General features: G+C 47.3%; 2 protein-coding genes across 2 annotated transcripts; one reads left to right on the top strand and one right to left on the bottom strand.

Annotated features, from left to right (window-relative positions):
* Nucleotides 1-543: 543 nt before the first annotated feature.
* On the top strand, nucleotides 544-9717 carry LOC119453166 (peptidyl-tRNA hydrolase ICT1, mitochondrial). Its single transcript, XM_037715175.2, has 6 exons — nucleotides 544-1018; nucleotides 1083-1125; nucleotides 4244-4303; nucleotides 6446-6528; nucleotides 7163-7335; nucleotides 9238-9717. Exons 1-6 carry the CDS (start codon nucleotides 878-880, stop codon nucleotides 9323-9325), a joined length of 588 nt encoding a protein of 195 aa, XP_037571103.1. The 5' UTR covers nucleotides 544-877; the 3' UTR covers nucleotides 9326-9717.
* A 6272-nt stretch (nucleotides 9718-15989) lies between these two features.
* LOC119454024 (uncharacterized) lies at nucleotides 15990-21210 on the bottom strand. The gene is made up of 2 exons (XM_049667876.1): nucleotides 21159-21210; nucleotides 15990-17189 (listed from the first exon to the last, which is right to left on the bottom strand). The coding sequence occupies exons 1-2, from the start codon at nucleotides 21208-21210 to the stop codon at nucleotides 16423-16425; spliced, it is 819 nt and encodes a 272-aa protein (XP_049523833.1). The 3' UTR covers nucleotides 15990-16422.
* Between the last annotated feature and the right edge of the window lie 276 nt (nucleotides 21211-21486).

The following is a 21486-nucleotide window of genomic DNA, read 5'->3' as shown; positions in this document are numbered from 1 at the left end:
TCTCGGCTTCCCAAATCTTTGCCCCCGCCGGAAATTAGCCCCAAGATAGAGCGCACGGCAGGGCTTGGCGAGACGCGCGATCACCTCCTCCCCACCCCGCTATTCCTTGCGTGCGCGAAAGACAGCGCGCATCAAGCCGCGAATCATCTCGGCTCACCCTCGCACGCTTCCTCTCGCACTCGCAGCATACGGCGTGCGGAAGCGCACAGGAATTTATACAGAATATCACGGCGACGCCGACGGCGAAAATCGGAAGGGATAAGCTTGTGACAACACTATGCTCGCGTCCGTGTTAGGGCGGGTCGTACCCTGTACCTGGATATTCGCGCCGTCATTTGCTCAGAACGTTTCTAAAATCGGTGCCCATACAAGTGAGAAGTTGTCACAAACACAATCCGTGCGCAAACAATATACTAAACATGGCAGGCGTTGCTCAGTCATTACGTTGGCTTGCTGCACGCTTGCCATCGAGGGCGCGCCCGTGCGGCCGTCCACGTTGACGCTGTCGCGAGGGTGTTCTGTGGCTGCACTTGTTTAACAAGCCGAAGCCGCCCAAACGTGACATCCGCCGTGCGTGTGCGTGCCGCTTTTGCTCGTTGTGCTCCTGTTTTCCCTGCTGCTTGCTTCTTCTCGATGACAGCGATCAAGATTAATGAAAACGATATTACACGAGAGCCTGTTCTAACATGGACTGCTGTTTAATGCATAGATCACAGATGATTCTGAGGCAGTTGCCGGAGACTGTAGCCGTGGCATGTGTGGTCAGTGAACTTGACCGCAGCTGCTGGCGCGTTTTATAATCGTGCGAATGTTACTGGTCACTTGAGATTCGTGCTGTGAATAAACACTCCGTCATTGACGGCAGCGTGCGCGAGGCATGCGTGTGATGATGTTTGCGTGCGTTGATGTGGCTCGCCGACTGGTTTCGAGTAATCGTGCCGTCGGCGCCTTGATGTGTCGCGCGCGATGTCTATCAAGTGACCGGCCTACGGATGAACCGACGGCGAACGACCGGCAGGTAACCAGTGGGAGTCATTAACCTGACTCGGATTTTATGTAGTGTGCGACTATTCTCTCAACAGGTGAACGGCGAGGACAGCACGTTCCAGGGGCACATACCTGAAGGTGAGATGCGACAAAAAACTGTTTAAAGTGCATCACAGCGCGGTCTAGAAAGGTCGTGTTCTGCCGGGAGTCGGCTAAAACTGCACGGGAAAGCACCCGTAGATTTCCTAGAACTGCAAGAAATTTTATGACGCTAATAGCTGGGATATCTTAGAATAGCTAGAAGTATAGAAATGTTAGATAGAAATAGATGTACTAGAATATGTTAGAGATAGCCAGAATGTGTCATCATGATAAATTGATAATCATCGAAAGATTGAACGCGAAGTACGATCGCCAAACTGTTGTGCTTGTCGCTGAACATTGTCCTGCAGTGTGTCTTCTGCGCAATAAGTAACATTTCCTTTGAACATTAGCTGTCATTATTGCATTCTACAGCCTTGTCATGTGTTGTGTAGAATTTACTTAAATGCTTTTTTTTAATTCTTTTGAGGATTTTCAGCGCGTCGTTTGCTTCTCAAAGAAGTCCAGTAAGTTAGGAATTGTGTACGTGACGTAACACTGGTGGGCAAATGTAGGTTGTGAAATGACGAACAGTGGATGATCACTATATACAGTGATCGTGTGTAGTTAATTAATCTAGCATGCCCTCGTAACATAGCAAGAGCATTATGTACAGGAAGTTTGCTGGGTGCCTTTCAAGTCCCTTGATTCACACAAGAATGCTGAACGTCGACAAATATCCACACGAATTCATTCACCATTCATAGGTTTCTGCTTTCAAAGAACATGCAATTTTGGTCATATGGCCGGTTTGTTCAGATTAATTTTAAGCATGTAAATACTATGTATCTTCGACTATTACTGTAGATTACAGTGTTCCTTATAACTTGTTGGTGTCCTATTTTATGGAAGTACCACAAGCTGGGAAAGTCTGATGCCACTCATCTTGAGGATTCACTAGAAATTGTCAAGGGAACCATACATTCTACCTAGCCATGTCAGTTTGTATCCACTCTTGCTCTTCAAGATGACCTATTTCACACTGTATTGCGCTGTGCTTGCTTACTAATGTGACAATAACTAAACAGACTCTGGCAGCTCTTTGATTCCTCTAATTGAAATTACTCCGGACAGCTGTTGAACACAAGACGCTTGAAAATAATCTTTCTACGCTCTTTTCCCTTCACTTGCCAAGTGACGTTTCAAACCTGCATTATATCCAATGCGAGTGAGAAGGCGACAGTTTCCACTCATCAGCATAGGCCAGTGAATTTGCTCATAAGCGCACATTGGCAAAGTAAACGAAGGTCAACTTTTGAGTGGAATGAAGGAAAGCGCAAACTTCACGCAGGATGGAAAGACAGAGACACAGGACAGGCGCTCTAAGCCGGAACCGGAAGCCGGTTGCTTTCGGTTCCGACTTCCGCTTCTTTCCGTCCCGTTTGAAGTTTGTGCTTTCCTTTTCACCACTCATAATGAACCAACTAGTCCAGCAATGCATTTCGTTACAAAATTGTCAACTTACTAATTAAATATATTTTTGGCTAGGGGCTCACTGAGACTTGTGTCATCAAGGTGGAACTAGACCAAGCTTACTTGACCATGGGCCCAAGTCAGACCCTGCCGAACCCTCTTGAACTCAGACTCGCAAAAAGTGGGACTGGGAAGGTTCACTCGGACTCTGGGGCTGGCGAACTCTTCTTGCTATGGCCAGTCATGATTTTTAGCCGTATCCCACGCCTGCTTTTCTCTTCACACAAGTATACACAAGACATATTTAGGACACCTAACCCTTTTCGGGTAACAGTTAATTCTGCTCATTGAAAATTTAGTTTCACCACATTTCTATGCATCTTAAAAATCACGAAAATTGCTCAGCCTGCAGAATGTGTACAGATTTTTCACTACTTCAGTGAGTTCCATCAAGTTTTCAATACGTGGGCTCAAATGAGAACTCTGCAGGCGCTCTACAGGAGTGTTAAGATATGAGAACAACGACTATTTCATGTCTAGCGTACTTAGAATACACCTGTCCAACCACTTAAAAATATGCATGATGTAAAACACTGAAAAACAATGAAAGAAGTGAACCAATCCAATACATGATGACATATTACACCAAAATCACACACCCTTTCAACTTTTTTTTTACTAAAACACTTTACACGTATTATTCAACTTGCAGCACAGGTCCAAAACGAAGTGTTTGAAGATCAAATGAAATCAATTTTTATTTTCCAGTGAAAGAAACAGATGTATGCAGCGTGTTCTGAATGTCGTTTTCATCAGTGTTCTTACTTTTGATGCACTATTTTGGCCTGCACACAGTGCCTGAAGGGATTAATTTTACTTATTCTGGACGTTTTCTGACATAGGAGAACGTTTTACCGGTGCAAGTATTATCTATTCCCTCATGCAAAGCAGCTCTGGCGTAATGGCTAAAACACTGCTTGAAGCTACATGATTCTTGCTTCACTCCTAGGTGTAACTGCTTGGATGTCTTTTTTTTATGTCACATTGTGCCATTCCCTAACCAAACCGTAATGAGCAAAATCAACTCATTTCCTTGCTAATAACTGCTGTTAGCAGTGGAATGTCAGGTTTGCTGTGCTTTCACACAATATTTGTTGCAACATTGCTAGTTCGTAAACACTGCCTTCTATTGCATATTTTTTAAGATTGTGAGAACAGGGGCACCAGGAAATGTATTCTTGGATGATCACTTTCGGAGATATCACTTTCAGTGCGCGCTCACTGGTTGGTTGAGCTGAATTCAATTGAATCGTGCAACGCGCCGTTTACTGCATCACGCGAAAGTGATAGTATTGCCGAAAGTAATCGTCCGAGAATACGTCCCCGTTTATGCACCACTTCATTTATTTGATGAAGGCTTCATTGTTGCCATTGTCGTGTCTTACTTTGTCTAAAGTCAATTAAAGTGCTTATAGGTTCACTATAACAATTTCATAACTCGCATAGCAAGCTCATTTCAAGGCTTTTCTATACCATTGGGGTGCCCACTTTGTCTTGTTTATCTGTTCGGCGATGACAGCACTATGAAATAAACGGCCAAGGAGACACTAGCCAGAGATTGGCTAGAGTTCAGGACTTGTAACTGAAAATATTCATGTCATTAGGTCAAAACTGAGTTCCACATCATTCTGGGTTCTTCCAGGAGAACTGGAGATCTCTTATAGTCGGAGCAGTGGACCGGGCGGTCAGAATGTCAACAAAGGTGAGTGATTTATTGAACCATGCTAATGGCTCGGAGAGAATTCTGGAGAAAAGCTAGTGTGAGGTATACCTGACTGACTAAAAGGTGAAAATATGTGCGCACTATGATGAAGATAAGCATGTATTTTCGAATGCCCTGCACATGGTTTTTATGGGAAACATAGCACAAGCAACTAAGTACTTAAAAGGAATGTGTCAACACCTTTAGTAACTTTCCATTGCTAAAAAGGTCTTTGGCTGTTACTGAAGTATAGACTAAAGTGGATGGGCAGTCTAGTAAAGGCCCAATCGCAGAAGCCAGAAGTGCTCAATTGTATGATGAATACTAGCTCAACTTGCATGGATTGGCATTCTTGACAATTATCAAGTCTTTGACAATTTTTTAAACCTGAACAGCTTAAACAGGTAAACAGCTTAAACAGAAGATAGGTGGTAAGATTACATGTGCTATCTTATAACTAGTTGTACCAATAGCTGTACCGGGCAGGTTTCCAACTGTTGGGAGTACCGGGCATGTTTCCAGCTGTTGGGACAGCCATTTTTCAAATGTGCTGCATTCTGCATTGGAAATCTGCATCGCACCATGCCTCTTATTCTTTGTTGCAACGTTTCCTCATCCTCAAACATGGCCCTCTAGCTGTTCAACTATAAGTATAGTTTATTATGTGGTACCATTTACAATGCATCTATGCACAAGCGAGTTAAATAAAATTATGTCAACTCAATAAGTGGCACTGCTTGTTTAGGGGATGCTACAAAGAACATGTAGAATTAGAAGTTTACTATTTCATTTGCAATACAGAACATGAGGACTGAGAGAAAAAGGTTGACGAAGCTCTCACCCCCTGTAGCTTGGACAGGGATCAGCATTAGGTCACAGACCTATCAAACGATATCTCGCGTAGCGAACTATATCGGCAAATGTGCAAGATATAAATCGTATAGAAAACAGGGTGTTATGTACAGAAATAATAAAGGAAGTCAAAACAGCATTCAGTCGGCAGAGAAGGGCTCCTGTAACGGCGGGCAACTTTTTGTGAAATCAAGGGAAAGCTATAGGCAGTGCAGTGCATGTGTGACAGCGTTCCTAAGCTAACTTCCATATTTACTTATATTAAAATAAAACATAATTGCACCACTCATTGTTATGTTGGCATTTTTTTAAATTTTGCTTCTTTACACTCTCGCATTTTGGCAAATGCGAAATCATTGCAAGTAGCAATTTACACTGGTTCAGTATCTGCTCCGAGAAACTGAAAAAAACAAGCACTGTCAAATTCTGCCGACTGACTATTTGGCATGGTAACGTAGGCAGAAGCAGCTCTGCCCCTGCACCTTTCTCTGCATTGCCACTAGAACTTGCTTGCAAGAGTAGTAGCATGGCAAGCAGTGCCAATGTATGCCCAACATGGCTCTACACCTAACCAAGACTGGTATACACCGGCCATACATGGGGCATTGTTGGTCCAACATTGGTCCGGTCCACAGTGCTACTTGGTGTGGTAGGCGGCAGCGCGCAGATGTTTTGTTGCTTATTTAGGAGCAGGAAGGTGCAGGGTAGTTATATTTGATATTTGCACCTGGGGTTAACTTGGTGACAGCTCTGCTCTGCTATGACCTCCACAAATGCTAGAGCTTTTTGAGGCCCTTTTCATTGCTTTGTTAATGAACAAGTTGATGCTGTTTCATGATTACGGGCAGTGCGAAACCTCAAGGACTGAGAGAAGAAAGAGTTCAAACAGGATAGGTGCTGAACTTCAACTAAATTTTATTGACAGGAAATTCTGTCCATAAAATTTAGCTGGACTTCAGCGCTTGTTTTGCTTCAGATCATTCTTCTCTTTGTCCTTGGGGTGTTGTGCTGCCTGCAGTCTTGACTCAGTTACCACAAAATTGCTCATCGTTGTGAAAATATTCAGTAAAAATTATTTTCTTGTGTTAAAGCATTTTTTTACATGTTTTCTGTGTTTGAAAGTGTGTAAGTTGTGGTTTGATGCAGAAATAATGTTTAGTTTGGAGCAGCGAAAAAAAGATGAGAATTTTGATTCTCTCTCCTTTTGATGAGAAATGGTATTCATTGAGTATTTAAAGGTTATTGTGGTCTGGGTAGGAATTCTCTCTTCTTTTACTGCCTTGCATGCAGTGAACAGCAAGGTCGAGATTCGCTTCCACCTTGAGACGGCCACCTGGATACCTGCTCTGGGTCGGGAGCGACTAAAGACCCAGGTAATTGTGCACGTACGAGTGGCATTTGGCCTTGTTTCTGATAGTTTCAGTATGCCATCCAAGGCTGGTGTATTATCCAAGGATTCCTTTTCCTCAATACTATTCCTCACTGATCATATCCACTGTCTAAGGCTGGCCTATTCCGGCAATAATGTGGGCAGGAGCGCCACTCGGCCCACTGATTCAGAGTGAAAAGGAATAGCATTAGAAAAGAATTGTTACACTATACCAATGTGGCATAGTGTCAGGTTTACTGGGAGGATTTTACTTTTTTTTTTTTTGTATGTAGCTTGTAATCTGCATCAAATCATACATCCATTGACTGCGTGGTAAGGAGGTTCAAGCTGCCATCTCATCATTATTTCTCTACTTAAACAAACTTTTCTCAGTGCCCGAGGGGTGATGAAGGAAGGAGCTTATGAACTCTGAATTTCTATCTGCTGCTGAGCTAAGGGTAGCCCAGAATTTGTCTCCAAGGGCTCACTTGAAAGGCACCCTCTCATGTTGATCTGAGGTAAACTAAAAAAAAAATTTCTGAGCCCATTGTGAACAATAATGTGGCGATGTTCAAGCAAGTCTTGTGCCTGGTCACATCGCATTCTGTACCATGACCATGCTCTGCTTGCCGTTTCAGTGGGGCCATCTAGTGAACCGTCGCGGCCAGCTTGTGCTCAACTGCGACGAGCAGCGCAGCCAGCTAGCCAACACACGCATCTGCCTCGATCGGCTGCGAGCCCTGGTCACCGAGGCCTGCCGCCCGCCACCCTCTGGTCCTGACGAGGCCACCCAGCAGTTGCACGAGAAGAGGTTGGCATTTGTGTGCTTTAACTGTGCAGTGAAAATGTAAATTACAGGTATTCACATCTCAAAGCCACAATCTGGCTATGAGAGATGCCGTGCCAGAAGGGCTCTGGATTAATTTTTATCATCTGGGCTCGCAAAGCTTGGAATACAAGCATACTGGTACGCTGCCTCAATTGTAATGTGACCTGCCACAGCCAGGAGTCAAACCCGTGATCTCGTGCATTCAGAAGTCTTTACTCCGGCCTAAGAAGTACATATTTCGCCATTGTTGACCATAGACACATGCCTCACAAGTCCGGCAAGCAATACATGCATTACCGCAGCTTCAGAAGTCGACAGACCTAAGAGAGCTACTGTTGTTTCAATGTACGAAACGCTACAGTCTGTGTTTTCTTTCCCATCCCATTTCTCTCCCATTTCTTTCTTTTCATCCCTCGAATCCCTTTCCCTTTCATAGGGTCGTACACCAAACACACTTCTGTTCGACCTCCCCGCCTTTTCTTCACCTTTCTGACTCTGCCCCTAGGCTACGGCACAAGCTGGTGGCCGGACAGTTTTACAGAATGAGAAGCACAGAAATAAGGCGCAGGGAGTGGGAACTTTATCAGGCACCGCCTTGTGGTTCGAAGGCAAGCTTCCGAACTATGGTTTTGAATCTTTAGTGCCTTATCCACGGTGTGCAACTCGTGTGTGCTGGTTGGCTTTCCCAGCTACTGCAGCAGCGCCTCGATGGGCTGGAACGCAAGGACGCTTCTGAACTTAGTACATTCGCACGCACTCAGTACATGCGCACGCACGCATCCCAGGTGGTCAAAATTTTTCCGCCCCACTCTGCTACAGTGTTGCTTATGGCCCAGTTCTGCCTTGGCACGTTCTCCGTGCCTAGCAAGTTCTCCATGCCTAGCTAAAGGCGTGAATATAGTCTGGCATTTCCAGTGTGCCACGCTGCAGCCGGTCAAGTTGGATACGTTATGCGTCCACACTAGGATTGCCGAAAATTTGTGCCCTGCATAGTTTGGCGCGTTGAACGTGGCCTGCAACAGCGCAGTGATCAGCTGTTGCCGCAGCGCATGTGCACAAGTGTGCCGTGAGTATGCGCTTTTTCATTTGGCAAATGCGCGAACTCGGGGCTACCTCTTCAGTGCACCCGAACTGTAGGCCAGCATGCTGCCTTCCAGTCGAGATAGGCCGCAATGCACTGGTCTAGCGGCTCCGGCATGAGATAGGACATGCTCTATTCCCACGCTGGCCACACCAAAGCACGCCGAACGCTGCCAGTCACGCTGGTTGCGCGATGATGCTAGACTGTAGAGGCGTTCACTCTGTGCTGGCGCAGCGTAACTGCGCAACGCATGCCACACGCCCACGTTACTGTTATGTCGGGGTTTCGGTTTCGAAACCAAGTTCACCTGCATCAGGGGCGCTACCGTAGCCGGCCATTCCTATATAACCGGCTCTCCGAACAATAAACCTGTTCTTTGCCTCGGTACCCATCTGTGTCCTTGTCTTGTATTCCGGCTGCCGTCCAAGCATGCCCTGCGTTCCTGGTTCAGACGTCGGCGTCCATGGCGACCGCGCCGACACATTTTGGCAATGAGGATGGGATTCAAACCCACGCGGGCAAAGCCCAATGGATTAGCAGGGCACGCCATGACGGCGGCCGGAATGAGAGACAAGGACGCAGATGGGTACCGAGTGAAGAACCCGTTTATTGTTTGGACAGCCGGTTATATAGGGCCGGCTGACTACGATAGTGCCCCCTGAAGGCGGGTGAATTTGGTTTCGAAACCGAAACCCTGACATAACAGTTATGCTGCATTATAAATGCGCCTTAAAGCAGAATTAATGGTAGTTGACTGCTTTATCCATGAAACCAGCTTTTATAGAGGTGACGCGGCTTTGCAGGCGGGCTCGAGCCTCGGCCCGAAGAGTGGAGGAGAAGCGGGCCAGGTCTCAGTGGCGGCGTTTCAAGGAGCCATCTCGCATCCTCTAAGCCGACGGATCGACACTGCCAATCGCTCATCTGAGGAGACAATCCAATCGTCGTGTGTAAAACTGCTTCTGTCGGGCAGTTTGCTGCCACTAGTCACGTTTTCATGTGTTTCAACGTGCAACTTTAACACGCAGATGTTTGTGTGGAAATATAGTTCCGTGGCACAACAGCCTACTTTCATTGTAGCACATTACCTGACAGCAGCTTCACAGTTACTGAACGTGCAGCCGGACCTGTTGTCTGCCGAAATAGAGTGTTACAGCCCAAGCAGAACTTTTTCCACTGCAGTTCCTTAGAGCTTGAAAGAGAGTAGTGCTCACTCCCGCTTTGGGCAAAGACAGGCCCCGTGCCGCTATTTTAAGGGCTTTGAATAAAGGTGTATACACACATTATGGTGCGCAGAGCTCCCAAACTGAATTTAAGTGGTTCCCTTATGCCCCTGTCTATCCTGAACCCGCTGATTGGTCACTGCAATTGTTACATTACACGAGCATGTTGTATACTTCTTGCGGCTTGCACCAACTTCATGCTGCGGTGTGACAATTATTTTCTTAATCATTGCGTCTATCTCTTTTTAACTGCACTGGCAGTTCAATTATCGCTTGTTGCGTGCTGGGGCCATATTTTGTAATGATCCATTTAATTTCGGATTTAAAACAGCACACACGGAAAACCAGGATGGACTGATAGAACAATGCACGTCACCACTGCGGACTCGCAACTGACCAGTTTATTAGCTCATTCACATATTTGTGCTTGTATACACAAGCACAAATATACATGTGACATGAGTTGCCACAGCTTTCTGATTTGTACAAACTTTTAAAATTGTGTTCTGCAGAAACAGAATTTCTTTACTGTGAAAACCAATTAAAGTTTGGCTAACACAGTTTTCCTTTTCTATGCAAGTGTATGTCTGTCCATCTTGTTTTTTTTTTTTTTGTGCTGTTTTATATCTGAGGTTAAGCATTACCAACTTTATTGCAATCTCTCCAACCTGGTTTTATTGCAATTCATTTGATTTTAATTTTTCATTTCTTATTATCTATTGCACTGAGTGGCTGATTATGGCAAATAAGGATGGTGGTATCTGCACAATTGGTGAAGGGTTGAAAAAAGAAAAAATGGAATGGATCTGTACAAAATATGGCCCCTGAAGGTATGTGAATTGTAGTTATGTTGGAGAAAAAAACAGAAGGTTGCATAACTGGTTGATACAGGCCAAAATTGATAAAACTCATTTTATTAACATGCCTTCAAGTGGCTTCTGCTCTTAAACAAACAAACAAATCACAAAAGAAGCTTTTACAGGCTTAATTCTGCAACCGTAGCTGCTATGCAACTGTTGGGGCTCCACTTTGCTGTAGCACATTTGTGTGCCCATGTAGGGCATAGGGCATCTGAAGGTGTTGTGAAAGAGCTCGGCTTGGAAGTTATGGAAACACAGATGCACCCATTCGTGGCTGTTAAGCCCATTGTTACTTTTTTGTCGTGATGGGACAGGCATATCTTTTAGTGATCATTGCTTGGTGCTTGGAGTTATCTCTGGGATCGGAATTGAAGAAATGCAGGTCCTGCTTATAAAATTTGATCCCAGGTGAACCTTGCTGAAAGGGTTGATCATCTTTCGACATGGTGATGTGCGCCTGAAATGCTGGAAAGTTCGCAGTGCATCTGAAAGTTGGCCAGATTTCTACTTGTAGAATTGCCTCTTTTTTTTTTTTTTTTTTTTTTTTACTGCTCTTTTATTGAAGGGATGAAGTAACATCTTCATCGTCATCTTTTGCACGAGCTACAATAATAAGCTAGTTCGGACAGCATGCAGAACACCTTTAATGCATCAACTTTGACATTACCTGTAATGTGTTTTATAAGACATGTAACAGGCCAGCTTGTTCAGCCAGTTCTCAGTGGCACATATGACTGGCAAGAAATTTTGTTCTTTCTACTACAGATGCTGATTATTGCAGTGAGACTAGTACAAATAGTGCTACATTTACACAACGATTGGCCACAACATAAATGTATTTTAACAAAACAATCTTGATTGATCACGGAACAGTATGGCACAGCAGTTCTTGAAAACAGTAAAAGTGCTTGCCTTTTGTACTACCAAGAACATTCAAACATTTGCTGATATTCAAAAACAAGTTGATAACCAGTCTTTCAATATAACAATATGATATGACAGTGTATGATATAACAACGAATCATTTAGATAATGATATAACGACGTGTCATTATTTAGATGGACACAAACATGTAATACAGCTGAATATCTATTTATGTTTTCTGTAACAACAGCACATCACATTTGAGGTACTTGCACGTGAATATGAAAACGTCCTCATTTTACTGATTAGCTTGTGGCCATCTCCCACTGAAGATGATGACACTGTCAAGTGATACTGATTGCGTTACTAAAAAAAAAGACTCATCAAAGTCAGTGATTACTTGTTATGACAAGCACGAGCTCTTTTGATCACACTAGATTTTCGAAACATGAAACGCTGACTGGCCCAGAATTTTGAGGTATGTTGATTGCCATGTCTCGTACTAGCGGGCAGATAAACTACTGAGAGCCATTCTTCATTGACATATGTTCGCCTTTTCCTTAGAGCGTGCTCATATATCTTCCAGCTCGTACAAACTTGTCACAGGAATGAGCTATATTTTAAAGCCAACTAAAATTTAAAGAATTAAAGCGAGAAAGCACTTCTTGCTGAATACCGACTATGCAACAGTAGCTTTCACAAGTTTTTTTAATTTCATCGGTGACTGCATGCTTGCTTCGTGCATTTCCCGACTCCATTTACATAAAAAGAAGGGCATCTGCCCTTTTATTTCACTTTCAACTTCAACTCAGCATGATGATAGTTTGGTGAGGCAACTAACTTTAAATGCACAGTTTCTGCAGGAGGTACTAATCCTTACTTCGTTGTATTGATCACTTAATTACATGTGGCTTGACATAGTGATGAGATATCCCTATGGTTTAAGAACATTTCTCAGCAGCTCCGCCGGTATGCTGGAAACACAATGCAAATTACGTGTGCCATTTGAAATGATGCTGGAGTCAGTCATTCTGCTCTACAACAATAAATGCAATAACCACACCAATTTTTCCCAAATACACGATGCCACCCAAACCGCACAACATGTAAATCAACCTCAAAGCCAACGTGTAACTAATAACTGCATGCAAGCATTCACTTCAATCATGTAAGGGCTTTTACATTTATGTTTTAGTATGATTTAAAATGAAGTTGTCAGCTAGCTAAAGTAAGTCAGAACTGCTTCAAATGGCCGTGTCAAAATTATATAGTAGTCCATCCCGGATATATCGAACTCGAAGGGGATCGCGAAATATTTCGATGTACTCGATAATTAGAAATACCAAATAAGTGAAGTCTCGATGATACGAATCTCACGGGGTCACGAAAAATATTCGTATTAGCCGAAATTCGTATCATCGTAACGCAATTAAAACTAGCCAAATTAAGGGGGGACGCGGGGATCAGATCGCGAAAATCGCGAGAAAAATCGATTTTTGAAAACCACGCGTTTCTGTATCTGCAACGCCTAATCTACGCTGTATCAAAATGGTTTGGCTGAAAACGCACTAAAAGTGCCCGAAAAAGATTAATTCGTCAGTGCGCAGGGTGAGAAAACAGCTTTAAATCGCGCAAAATCACCGCAGTTCACGGAGACATATCTCGTATTTCCCGCCACCGAGCGCCGCCATCTTGGTATCGTTTGAAAGCTCAAAGTTTCGCCGTTCGGCTTCTCAATTCGTCCGCCGTCGCCATCTTGTAACAAACTCACAAACACAAAAGAAGCGCGGGTCTGCGATAGGTAGTCACACGGGCCCTCCGATGAAAGCGGGCCTCCGATTGGCTGCCGTGCTGAAAGGCGTCTTTCCATTGGTTGCTGCTGTGACAGGGGCAAGATGGCAACGGCAGTTGTCTGCTTCGTAAACCACGCCGGCGTGTTCACAGTTGGTTCTTTATTCTATGTGTTCACCTGACACGCAGAATTCGGATTAGTGAGATCTCCCAGGTTAGTGACGGATCGTCGCTCGTTGGAGAAGAAATTTTGGACGAAGCACTCTTCGGAATACGGAAGCGCAAGCCTCCTACGGCAAGAAAAATACGGCGATTAGCGGGAGAAGCGGAGGAGCACCCAACTGAACGTGCCGCGCTACCTTGCACCATGGATTACGTACCGCGCTATCTTGCACCGTGTGACTCCGGAAGCGAAACAGACAATCGCCCTGTGCCATCGGCACCGATAACGCAGTCGACGGAAGATGCGCCAACGGAGGCTCCCGCGCCTCGGCGTACGGCCGCGCGAATCAGCCGAGATCGTATCTCGGTAGACATAGCTCGCTGCGACTAGGCAAAATGGCGCAAACACAACGAACGCGGCCCGAAGCACAGCAGCCACTCCGTCCGGCCGATGGCACGCGGAAAAGGAGGAAAAGCCACAAAAGCGCCCCCGCTTCAAACTCTTCGCGCCCAGTCGCGGCCTCCGCGCTGTCCGGCGCCGCGTCCGCGCCTCCGCACCAAAAGATAAAGGGAGAAAGCGCGTGCCTGCGCGCTGTTCTCTTTCGCGGCCGTCGGTGGGGCGGCGTTTATTCGTATCAACCGACGCGGGTCGAAAATCGATTCGTAACAACCGTTCTCTAGCACATTGCAAACTAACGGGGCTCGGCCGGGACCACAAAAAATTCGTATCATCCGGAAATTCGTATTAGCCGTGATCGTATCATTGAGATTCCATTTATATGCCCCTGAAGCTTTTCTGAAACCTCCGCACATCTCGAACTGATACTTCCGCGAGATTGTGAAAAGCGGGAATTAACCGATTTGCTCCTAGTACAAAGTCCGTGTCGAACACACAAAAGTTAACTTTTGCGCATGAATGCAGCAAGTCGCTCGCGCTGCGGAGTGGTCTTTTTATATACTGATCTAACCCTAAAAGCCCGTGTCGCCCAGTCGCGAGACCGCGATGTGCCTTGCGCATGTCAAAGTTATTAGTTGCGCATTGTCGTTCAGGATAAAGTAAAAATGGCCGCAGCACGGAACCAAGCCATGTCTGTATGTGAACATGCGCTGTGCCACCATCAGCGCACAAAGCTTGTACTGCGAATCGCACGTGAACATGGCCGGTGCGCCGTTTAAACGGCCGATCGTCATACGTTGGCAACGAGTCAACACAGGCAGACCGTATAGTAGTGTCAGGTTTTGGAAGCGACTTCCTGATGGAACCAACCTCCTGATGGAACCAATCAGCCTCGCGTCTCATCCGGTCTATACTGTGTCCGCCCGTCGGGCGCTCCGACGCCTCGCGGTCCCCTTCATTCTCGGCCATTCCCCTCCGGCCGATGCGTCGGTGACTGCCGGCACAGACGCTGTTTGATTAGAAAGTGGCTTTCGGCTGGCAGAACATCCAAGTCCATTCCCACTCACGTGCAACCATGCGAGGACGAATGAAACGTGTTCAGCGCGCAATGTGGGCCCAGATTCATTTTGGCCGAATTCCCTATTAAAATGTTTGTGGAAAGCTCTTCTCTATAAAAGGGAAGACACACCAGGTGTTGCAGACATCCCATGCCCGGAGCTACTCACCGTAAAGATGGAATGCCATCTATGCTTTCCTTGTGGAACGCGTATCGGACCGGGAGGCCTTTTGCCATGTGCCTTTCTCGTTCTTGAAGCAACGCGGCAACGTGCCCTTGCCGATAACGAACGACCCTAGTTTGAATGAGTCGTCCATACGCGCAGCGAGCAAAATTGATCGAGACACGCACCCTGCCCATTTTTCCTCCTTGGCATGCATGTACTGCCTTTCAGTTCAATGTACTGTTTGACAGTGTCTGCCAAAAGAGTGCTGTTTCGAATGCGTCGGCATTAAATATTTCCGACGGCGCGAGAAGTGATCTTCCCTGTTAGGAGTAGCGCACTTTCAGGGGCGCGGCGCAGCATTCGCTATATCGAATGTGGCGGTGAATGGGAATTCGATACACGAGTATAGTATACAGCGCTATACATTTGCGCCCAATTGTTTGATATAGGCAATAATTCAATATATCCGGTATCGACTGCAGTAGCTTCATGGTCTAATCAAAGTGTTAAAAAATCTGCAGAACACTATAGTATGCTGTAATATTGTAGAAGCAGCACTAATGGACGACTCGGAAAGCAGCAAGGCAGTGACAAATAGCTCCAACCGTATTTTCTGTCTCCTAGCTCAATGGAGTCTCGTGGCTTGGTCAAAAGGTCACCGACACCATTAACCACTGTGACATTGGTCAGTGGTGCCCAAATTCCGTGCTGATATCAGACTTTCTCATGTCTAGACTGTTGGAACCTCATTCATTTTCTTTACGAGTAAAAAATGGGGGAATGAGATTTTAAAAGCATTACAAAGGTCTAAGAAACTCCTATGTCCACATGGACATATAGTCAGTCATTATAGCGGTTAAGATATGATGATGGACTAGTCTGATTTAAGTCAACATTACATACTTGCGTGGTATCCCAGTCAGGCTCCATTTAGGCGATTGGATGGTACTCGTTTGAAAATCATGGCTTCTGCACTCTACTGTTGGGAGTCTCAATAACAGCACAGAGAACATCTTCCGTAGAAAGACAGCTAGGACTACAAATAAGGACATCTAACTAAAGGAGTGTGGTGGACAATCACTCCTCGTGAAATTTCGTCCATTGGTTACCGTCGTCCTTGATGGCCAGCAACGTGGGCCCGACACACTGCCTCGGGAACGGTTACCGACGTTAACAATTAACGACCAATGGTGCAGCAAGGAAGTGCAGTAAGGAGATACATTTCACGAGGAAGATGCATGCTCCTTTTGTGAACGCCGCTTATTTCCTTATTTTGCTTCCCCTTCCCCAAACCGTCCCAGCTAGCACTTTCTATATGTTCCTCGAGCCAAGGCAAGTACGTATATACTACTAAAGGTTGGCACACAGGTTGACGCGTCGTAGACGTTCACACTGCCATCTTGTAGACGTGCACACGGCCATATTCCGGAAGGAAAGGGAACACACAACCACGACACGGAAAGCCGACTGTCACGTGATAGTCCAAGTCTGGCTGAAGCGCGTCGCGTCGTACGTGGCACCGTGGTCGGCCACCTGGGGCGCCACGGCTGTGGCGACGTTGACCGGCGTCCGGTTGCCGCCGCGGCTCGGGTGGACGCGCGCGGCCAGCAGCCAACCACAGCAGGCGTTCTTGATCTTCTGCGGCTTGCAGAAGAACAGTCTCAGCATGCAGAACACGAACCCGATGCCGACCAGAGGCGGCCCCAGTCCGAGGACGGTCGGCCGAGACTCCGGGTTGCCGAACCGGCCGTACGTTGCGAGCAGCGTGACGGCCGAGCCGAGGAACGCGAGCAGGGCGCCCAGTAGAAGCAGCACGTCGGCGCCGAGGGTTTCCCGAAGCAGCTGGCCCGGAGGAATGAGCGGCCGGCGGCCCTTGATCGGCTTCCGGCCGTGCAGGTTGGTGCCGGGCGGCGGGCAGGCGATGCTGACCTCGGTCCAGTCCTGGCCGCCGCCGCCGCCAGGGCTCAGTTGCTGCTGCAGCGCCATCTGCTGCTGCTGCTGTTGTCTCAGCTGCTGGCGCTTGATCATGATGTCTCGGAGCCGCCGTGCGACGGGCGTCAGCGCGGCGCTGCGCATGTTGCGGAACGACTTGACGGCCAACGCCACCGTCGGGTTGGTCAGGAGCGGGTCGTTGGGGTCCAGCGGCGCAGGCGACGACGGCGGCGGAGAACCGCCCGGCGCCAGGGACGCCACGGCTGCGCCTGCGAAGTAAGATGACCTAACAATTCCCAAGTGTCCTTAGCTATATCACTTATATAAGAGACGCGAAGGCGAAAGCCTTGTAAAGCCTACTGTAATTCATCTTAATCGACCCTAATCCTCCTTAATACACCTTAACCCACTATAATGCTCCTTAATACACCTTAGACAAGCCCGACCGACTTAAGACAAGCGCCCCCACCACAAGCCACGTACGTTACGCGCGCACGCACGTGCGCGCCGCGCAAGTGCAGCATACTTGCTCATTCCTCTAGGCCCTCCGCCAAGGGCAAGTGCCTTATTGAACTAATTCGATTTTTCAAAGTAAATTGCGTTAGGGAATTCGTAAACTACGACTTGCACATGAAGCTGCAGACATATGATAGCTTCGGATTATAATTCGAACATACGAGAATAACGGCATCGTCACGTGACGATATCGCCTGATGACGTCATCACGTCAACTGTGAGGTCACGCGATGACGTCTTCATAAAGTGATGATGTCACCTGATATGTGATGCCTGTTGGAGAAGCAGCACGCTGTGCGCTTCCCGCTTCTTTGCACTGTCTCCGTGATCGGCCCACATTTTATTGCGATAAGAGGATTTCTGCCGTCGCCGTGAGGTTCCGTATGACGTCAACGGCGATGAAATCGTCGCCGCGCGCCGGACGCTGTATGTGCGAGTGAAAGGGCGCGAGGGACGCGCGCTTTCACGGGGAGCGAACGCACGGCGGAGAACAAACGCGCGTTCTGCGCCGTGCTCCCTGAAGGGCTGCAGAATTAAGCGTCTCTTTCCTCCTTTACAATCACCTTATATATATATATATATATATATATATATATATATATATATATATATATATATATATAGCAAACGCGACTTCTTCCGTCGCGCGAAAGGCCGTGGGGGGACGGGAGGGAGGGGAGGCGACGTTTAGCTGCGGCACCATGCGTATTTATATAAAAACGTTGCGAGGCGAGAAGGTGGTAAAGACTTCCGACGCTGCTCGGCGAGTTTCCCGTTCTGATCTCGTCGAAAACGTCCGAGCCGCCCCCAGAGGCCCTGGCAACAGTCACCAATGCCGCGCGCGTTCGATGCGAACGCGGGCAAAACGGCGACGGCGTCGACAACAGTTCTGCGCGTTGCTGGTGCTGCTGCATGTCCAAGATTATACAGCTGATAAAACTACTATCCTTACTCCGTCCGTATAGCTCTCTACTAAGTTGCTATCGCAATTGATGCTTCGCCTTTCGGGTGAAACTGCGACATTTTTTTTTGTGTGTGTGTGTGTGTGTGTGTGTGTGTGTGTGTGTGTGTGTGTGGTGTGTGTGTGTGTGTGTGTGTGTGTGTGTGTGTGTGTGTGTGTGTGTGTGTGTGTGTGTGTGTGTGTGTGTGTGTAAGCGAAAGCCGCGCACGTGTACACGAAAACACCCGACCAACTTCGCTGTAAAAATAATAATAATTGCGTAGACATGTTTTTATGGAAAGTCGTGCGAGCGGACAGACTGGTCGCTTAATTTGTCTACAAAACTTCGCATGACAGATAGATGCGCCCAATCCGCTGCGAATTCTTTGAGCCAAATTGGGCAAGCCAAATTGGTTTGCAAGAAGTCTGTGTGCGTGCTGTCCAAACGCATTTTTTATAGACAGGGGCGGGGCGGGGTTGGCACTCTAGGCACGTGCCTCCCTCCCCAAAAGAAATTCCTGGCTACACCATTGAGAACAGACATTCTACATTCTCCCTGTCAAGTAGCTCTTCAATTTGGAAAAGTTCGTCCATAGCTAACTACGGGTACGGAGAGCACACAGTATACACCACGGCTGGGATCACGTCTCGTGTACTGCGCGTTCTTTGTCCCTGCATGTCATGTTTGAGCTGCCTTCTCGACGGTCATCCTGCAGCCTGGAAACTCGGCGGGTCCAATATTTTCTTCGTAAGAAAACCGAATAGGTTCGCGAGACTTGTGAACGCGAGCGCCCACTTAAAAAACGTGTAGCCCCATATAGCTTACGTATAAAATCAACGCATGCTATTTGTGTGACCTGCGTAAAGGGACCGTCGCCCATGGTGCTTCAAAGGTGTGGAGAATGAGGGCGACAGTATACAGCACCGCAGTGACCCCTCTAGGGCCGCAAATTTTCGGACGACCTAGCGCTCTTTCGGGGATATATACCTTCACTTTCGCGAGATATTTCGCGTAGCGGACGCATCGGCGTATACGCGTTGCAGATTAGCAACGCTGCAATTGTTGCAATGATTTGCGATGTTGCAGATTGCCAAGAACGGAAATGGTACATTTTGGCTCAACAGATGCGCGCCTGTATCAACGTTCGCTTGAGCTCTATGCGATCTAGCGAAGCTGTGACCATACCCATATGCACGTTGAAGAAGCGCATTGGCTCATATGTTCTAGCACGTCTATACCCAATCAGGTTAGAATCTGGACACATGTACTGTCGACCAAAAACGTTTACGGACCAAGGGATCTGACAAAAAGCTGAATATCTCCGCAGCCTCAAAACGCAGCCTGGTATTCCCATTTTCAGTCTCTACTGGTGTATGTGCGAACATCGTTATGTATGATTTTACTGGCTACTTTTAAAGGCTGCTCGGATATTTAGCGTTTTCTGAGATCCCGTGGTCCCTAAATTTTTTGGGTCGATGGTACCTCAATGTGAGCGGTGAAACTGACGACGAGAAATCGCTGCATCATACATGTGCTGCTGAAAACTGTTTCCACTGGCGGCTAGGCTGTGTGTTACGGCGCTGCTGTTGGCACGCGAAGATTTAGCGCTGGTTGCCCATAGCACAGGTTCCCGGAAAGCTGTCGGCTGTAGAAGGCGACCAGTGGGGTAGCCACATGGGGGGGGGAGACTGGTACGTGCCCCACCCCCGAAATTTCTGTGTTAGTATGCCGCCTGCCCATCCCCGGCGGTCAATTGCGCCCCCTGCCCCCTAAAAAAGTATTTCTCCAAGGCTACGCCACTGACGCCGACGCGAAATCTCGCACAAACGAACGTACCCCTGCGGGTGGGCAGTTCGAGAATACCGCCCCTGTACACACTCTCAAAAAAGATTGCACCCTTTGAGGCTTATGTGTCCCACAACGATATCGTCATCTGCCTTGCTCGCATTTCCGTTCTTGAAAAACTCTGCGCTCGCTACTGCAGCAGCTTGATGTCGCGCATGTCGTTAATTGCCTGGAAGTACCGGGCGCGCAGCGTTGAAGAAAGGAAAGGCGCGCAAGACAAATGATTATATTGTTGTGGCACAAGAAGGGTGCAAACTTTATTAAGAGTACAGGGGCAGTGGCCACGTGCTGTGTGAGGCGAAGCTAAAGGGAGTAAATGTGACGCGCACCTAATCTAGTCGAGATTCAGGAATGCACGTTCTTCTCGCATAGACGGGAAGAAGGTGCGACATAAATGGCGGCACATGTCGCGCAGCGATCTCGATATATCTGTACGGGTTTCGCGTTTTAGTCTATAGAGACCTTTAATGGCGTCGACGGGCGTAAACGTGGCGTATACGTGGCGTATACGTGGCTAGTCGACATAGGTGTAGGAAATCGAGCTTCTTTTCGTCCTTACTTATAGTGCTGCCACCTGGTTTCCAAGATGGCGCCTGTGTCCTTTGCTGGGGTACTGGGGCGCCTTCTGACCTTACCGCGACTGCATTGTGTGCATGCGTATGCACGTTACGGCACAATGATGGCGTTTATCGATCGGCTACTTCGCGTGCACGCTTCTCCATAGTTCGACCCACTACGTGGTGGCACGCAATCTACAACGAGGGATTGCGGTGACAGCGCGTAAAGGTTGCACTGGCATACGCGAAGTCTATAGCCGGAATAGCGTAAGAACTAAGCATATGCCTACGTGAAATGGTATCGATGTCTTTCGATCGAGTGGGTGAATTAACGTGCGCCGAGCCGCCGTACGACGTGCGAAGAATAAAAAAAAATTGTAGAAGAAAGTAAAACTACTCTGGTGTGTGATCTTGCCATTCGCGGCCAGCGTTGGTGGAAGAAGGTCAGCTGGTTCGTCTGCCCGCATTCCGCCGTAGTCGCTTGCGTTCGATGTCTCGAGTTAGCTCGGCGGCGAGATTGGAATCGTGCTAGCTGCGGCACTCTTAATAATTTGCAATCTTTGAAGCTTATCTTGTACACCAATAACAGGTGTTTTGCGCGCACTTCTCATCCTCTTATGTTTTTTTAAAGCGCAGCTTTATATGTCTAGGCGAAATCGTACATGGCTAGGCGAAATCGCCTGTGTACAGAAAACTATAATCATCAGCGTCGTCTTCTTCCGCAGCTGGCTCGTTGGCGCCTC

This window comes from Dermacentor silvarum, chromosome 5, assembly GCF_013339745.2.
Source record: "Dermacentor silvarum isolate Dsil-2018 chromosome 5, BIME_Dsil_1.4, whole genome shotgun sequence".
In the NCBI taxonomy this organism is placed as follows: Eukaryota; Metazoa; Arthropoda; class Arachnida; order Ixodida; family Ixodidae; genus Dermacentor; species Dermacentor silvarum.
Note: the sequence above shows the minus strand (reverse complement) of the source record. Positions and strands in the feature narration are given on the sequence as shown.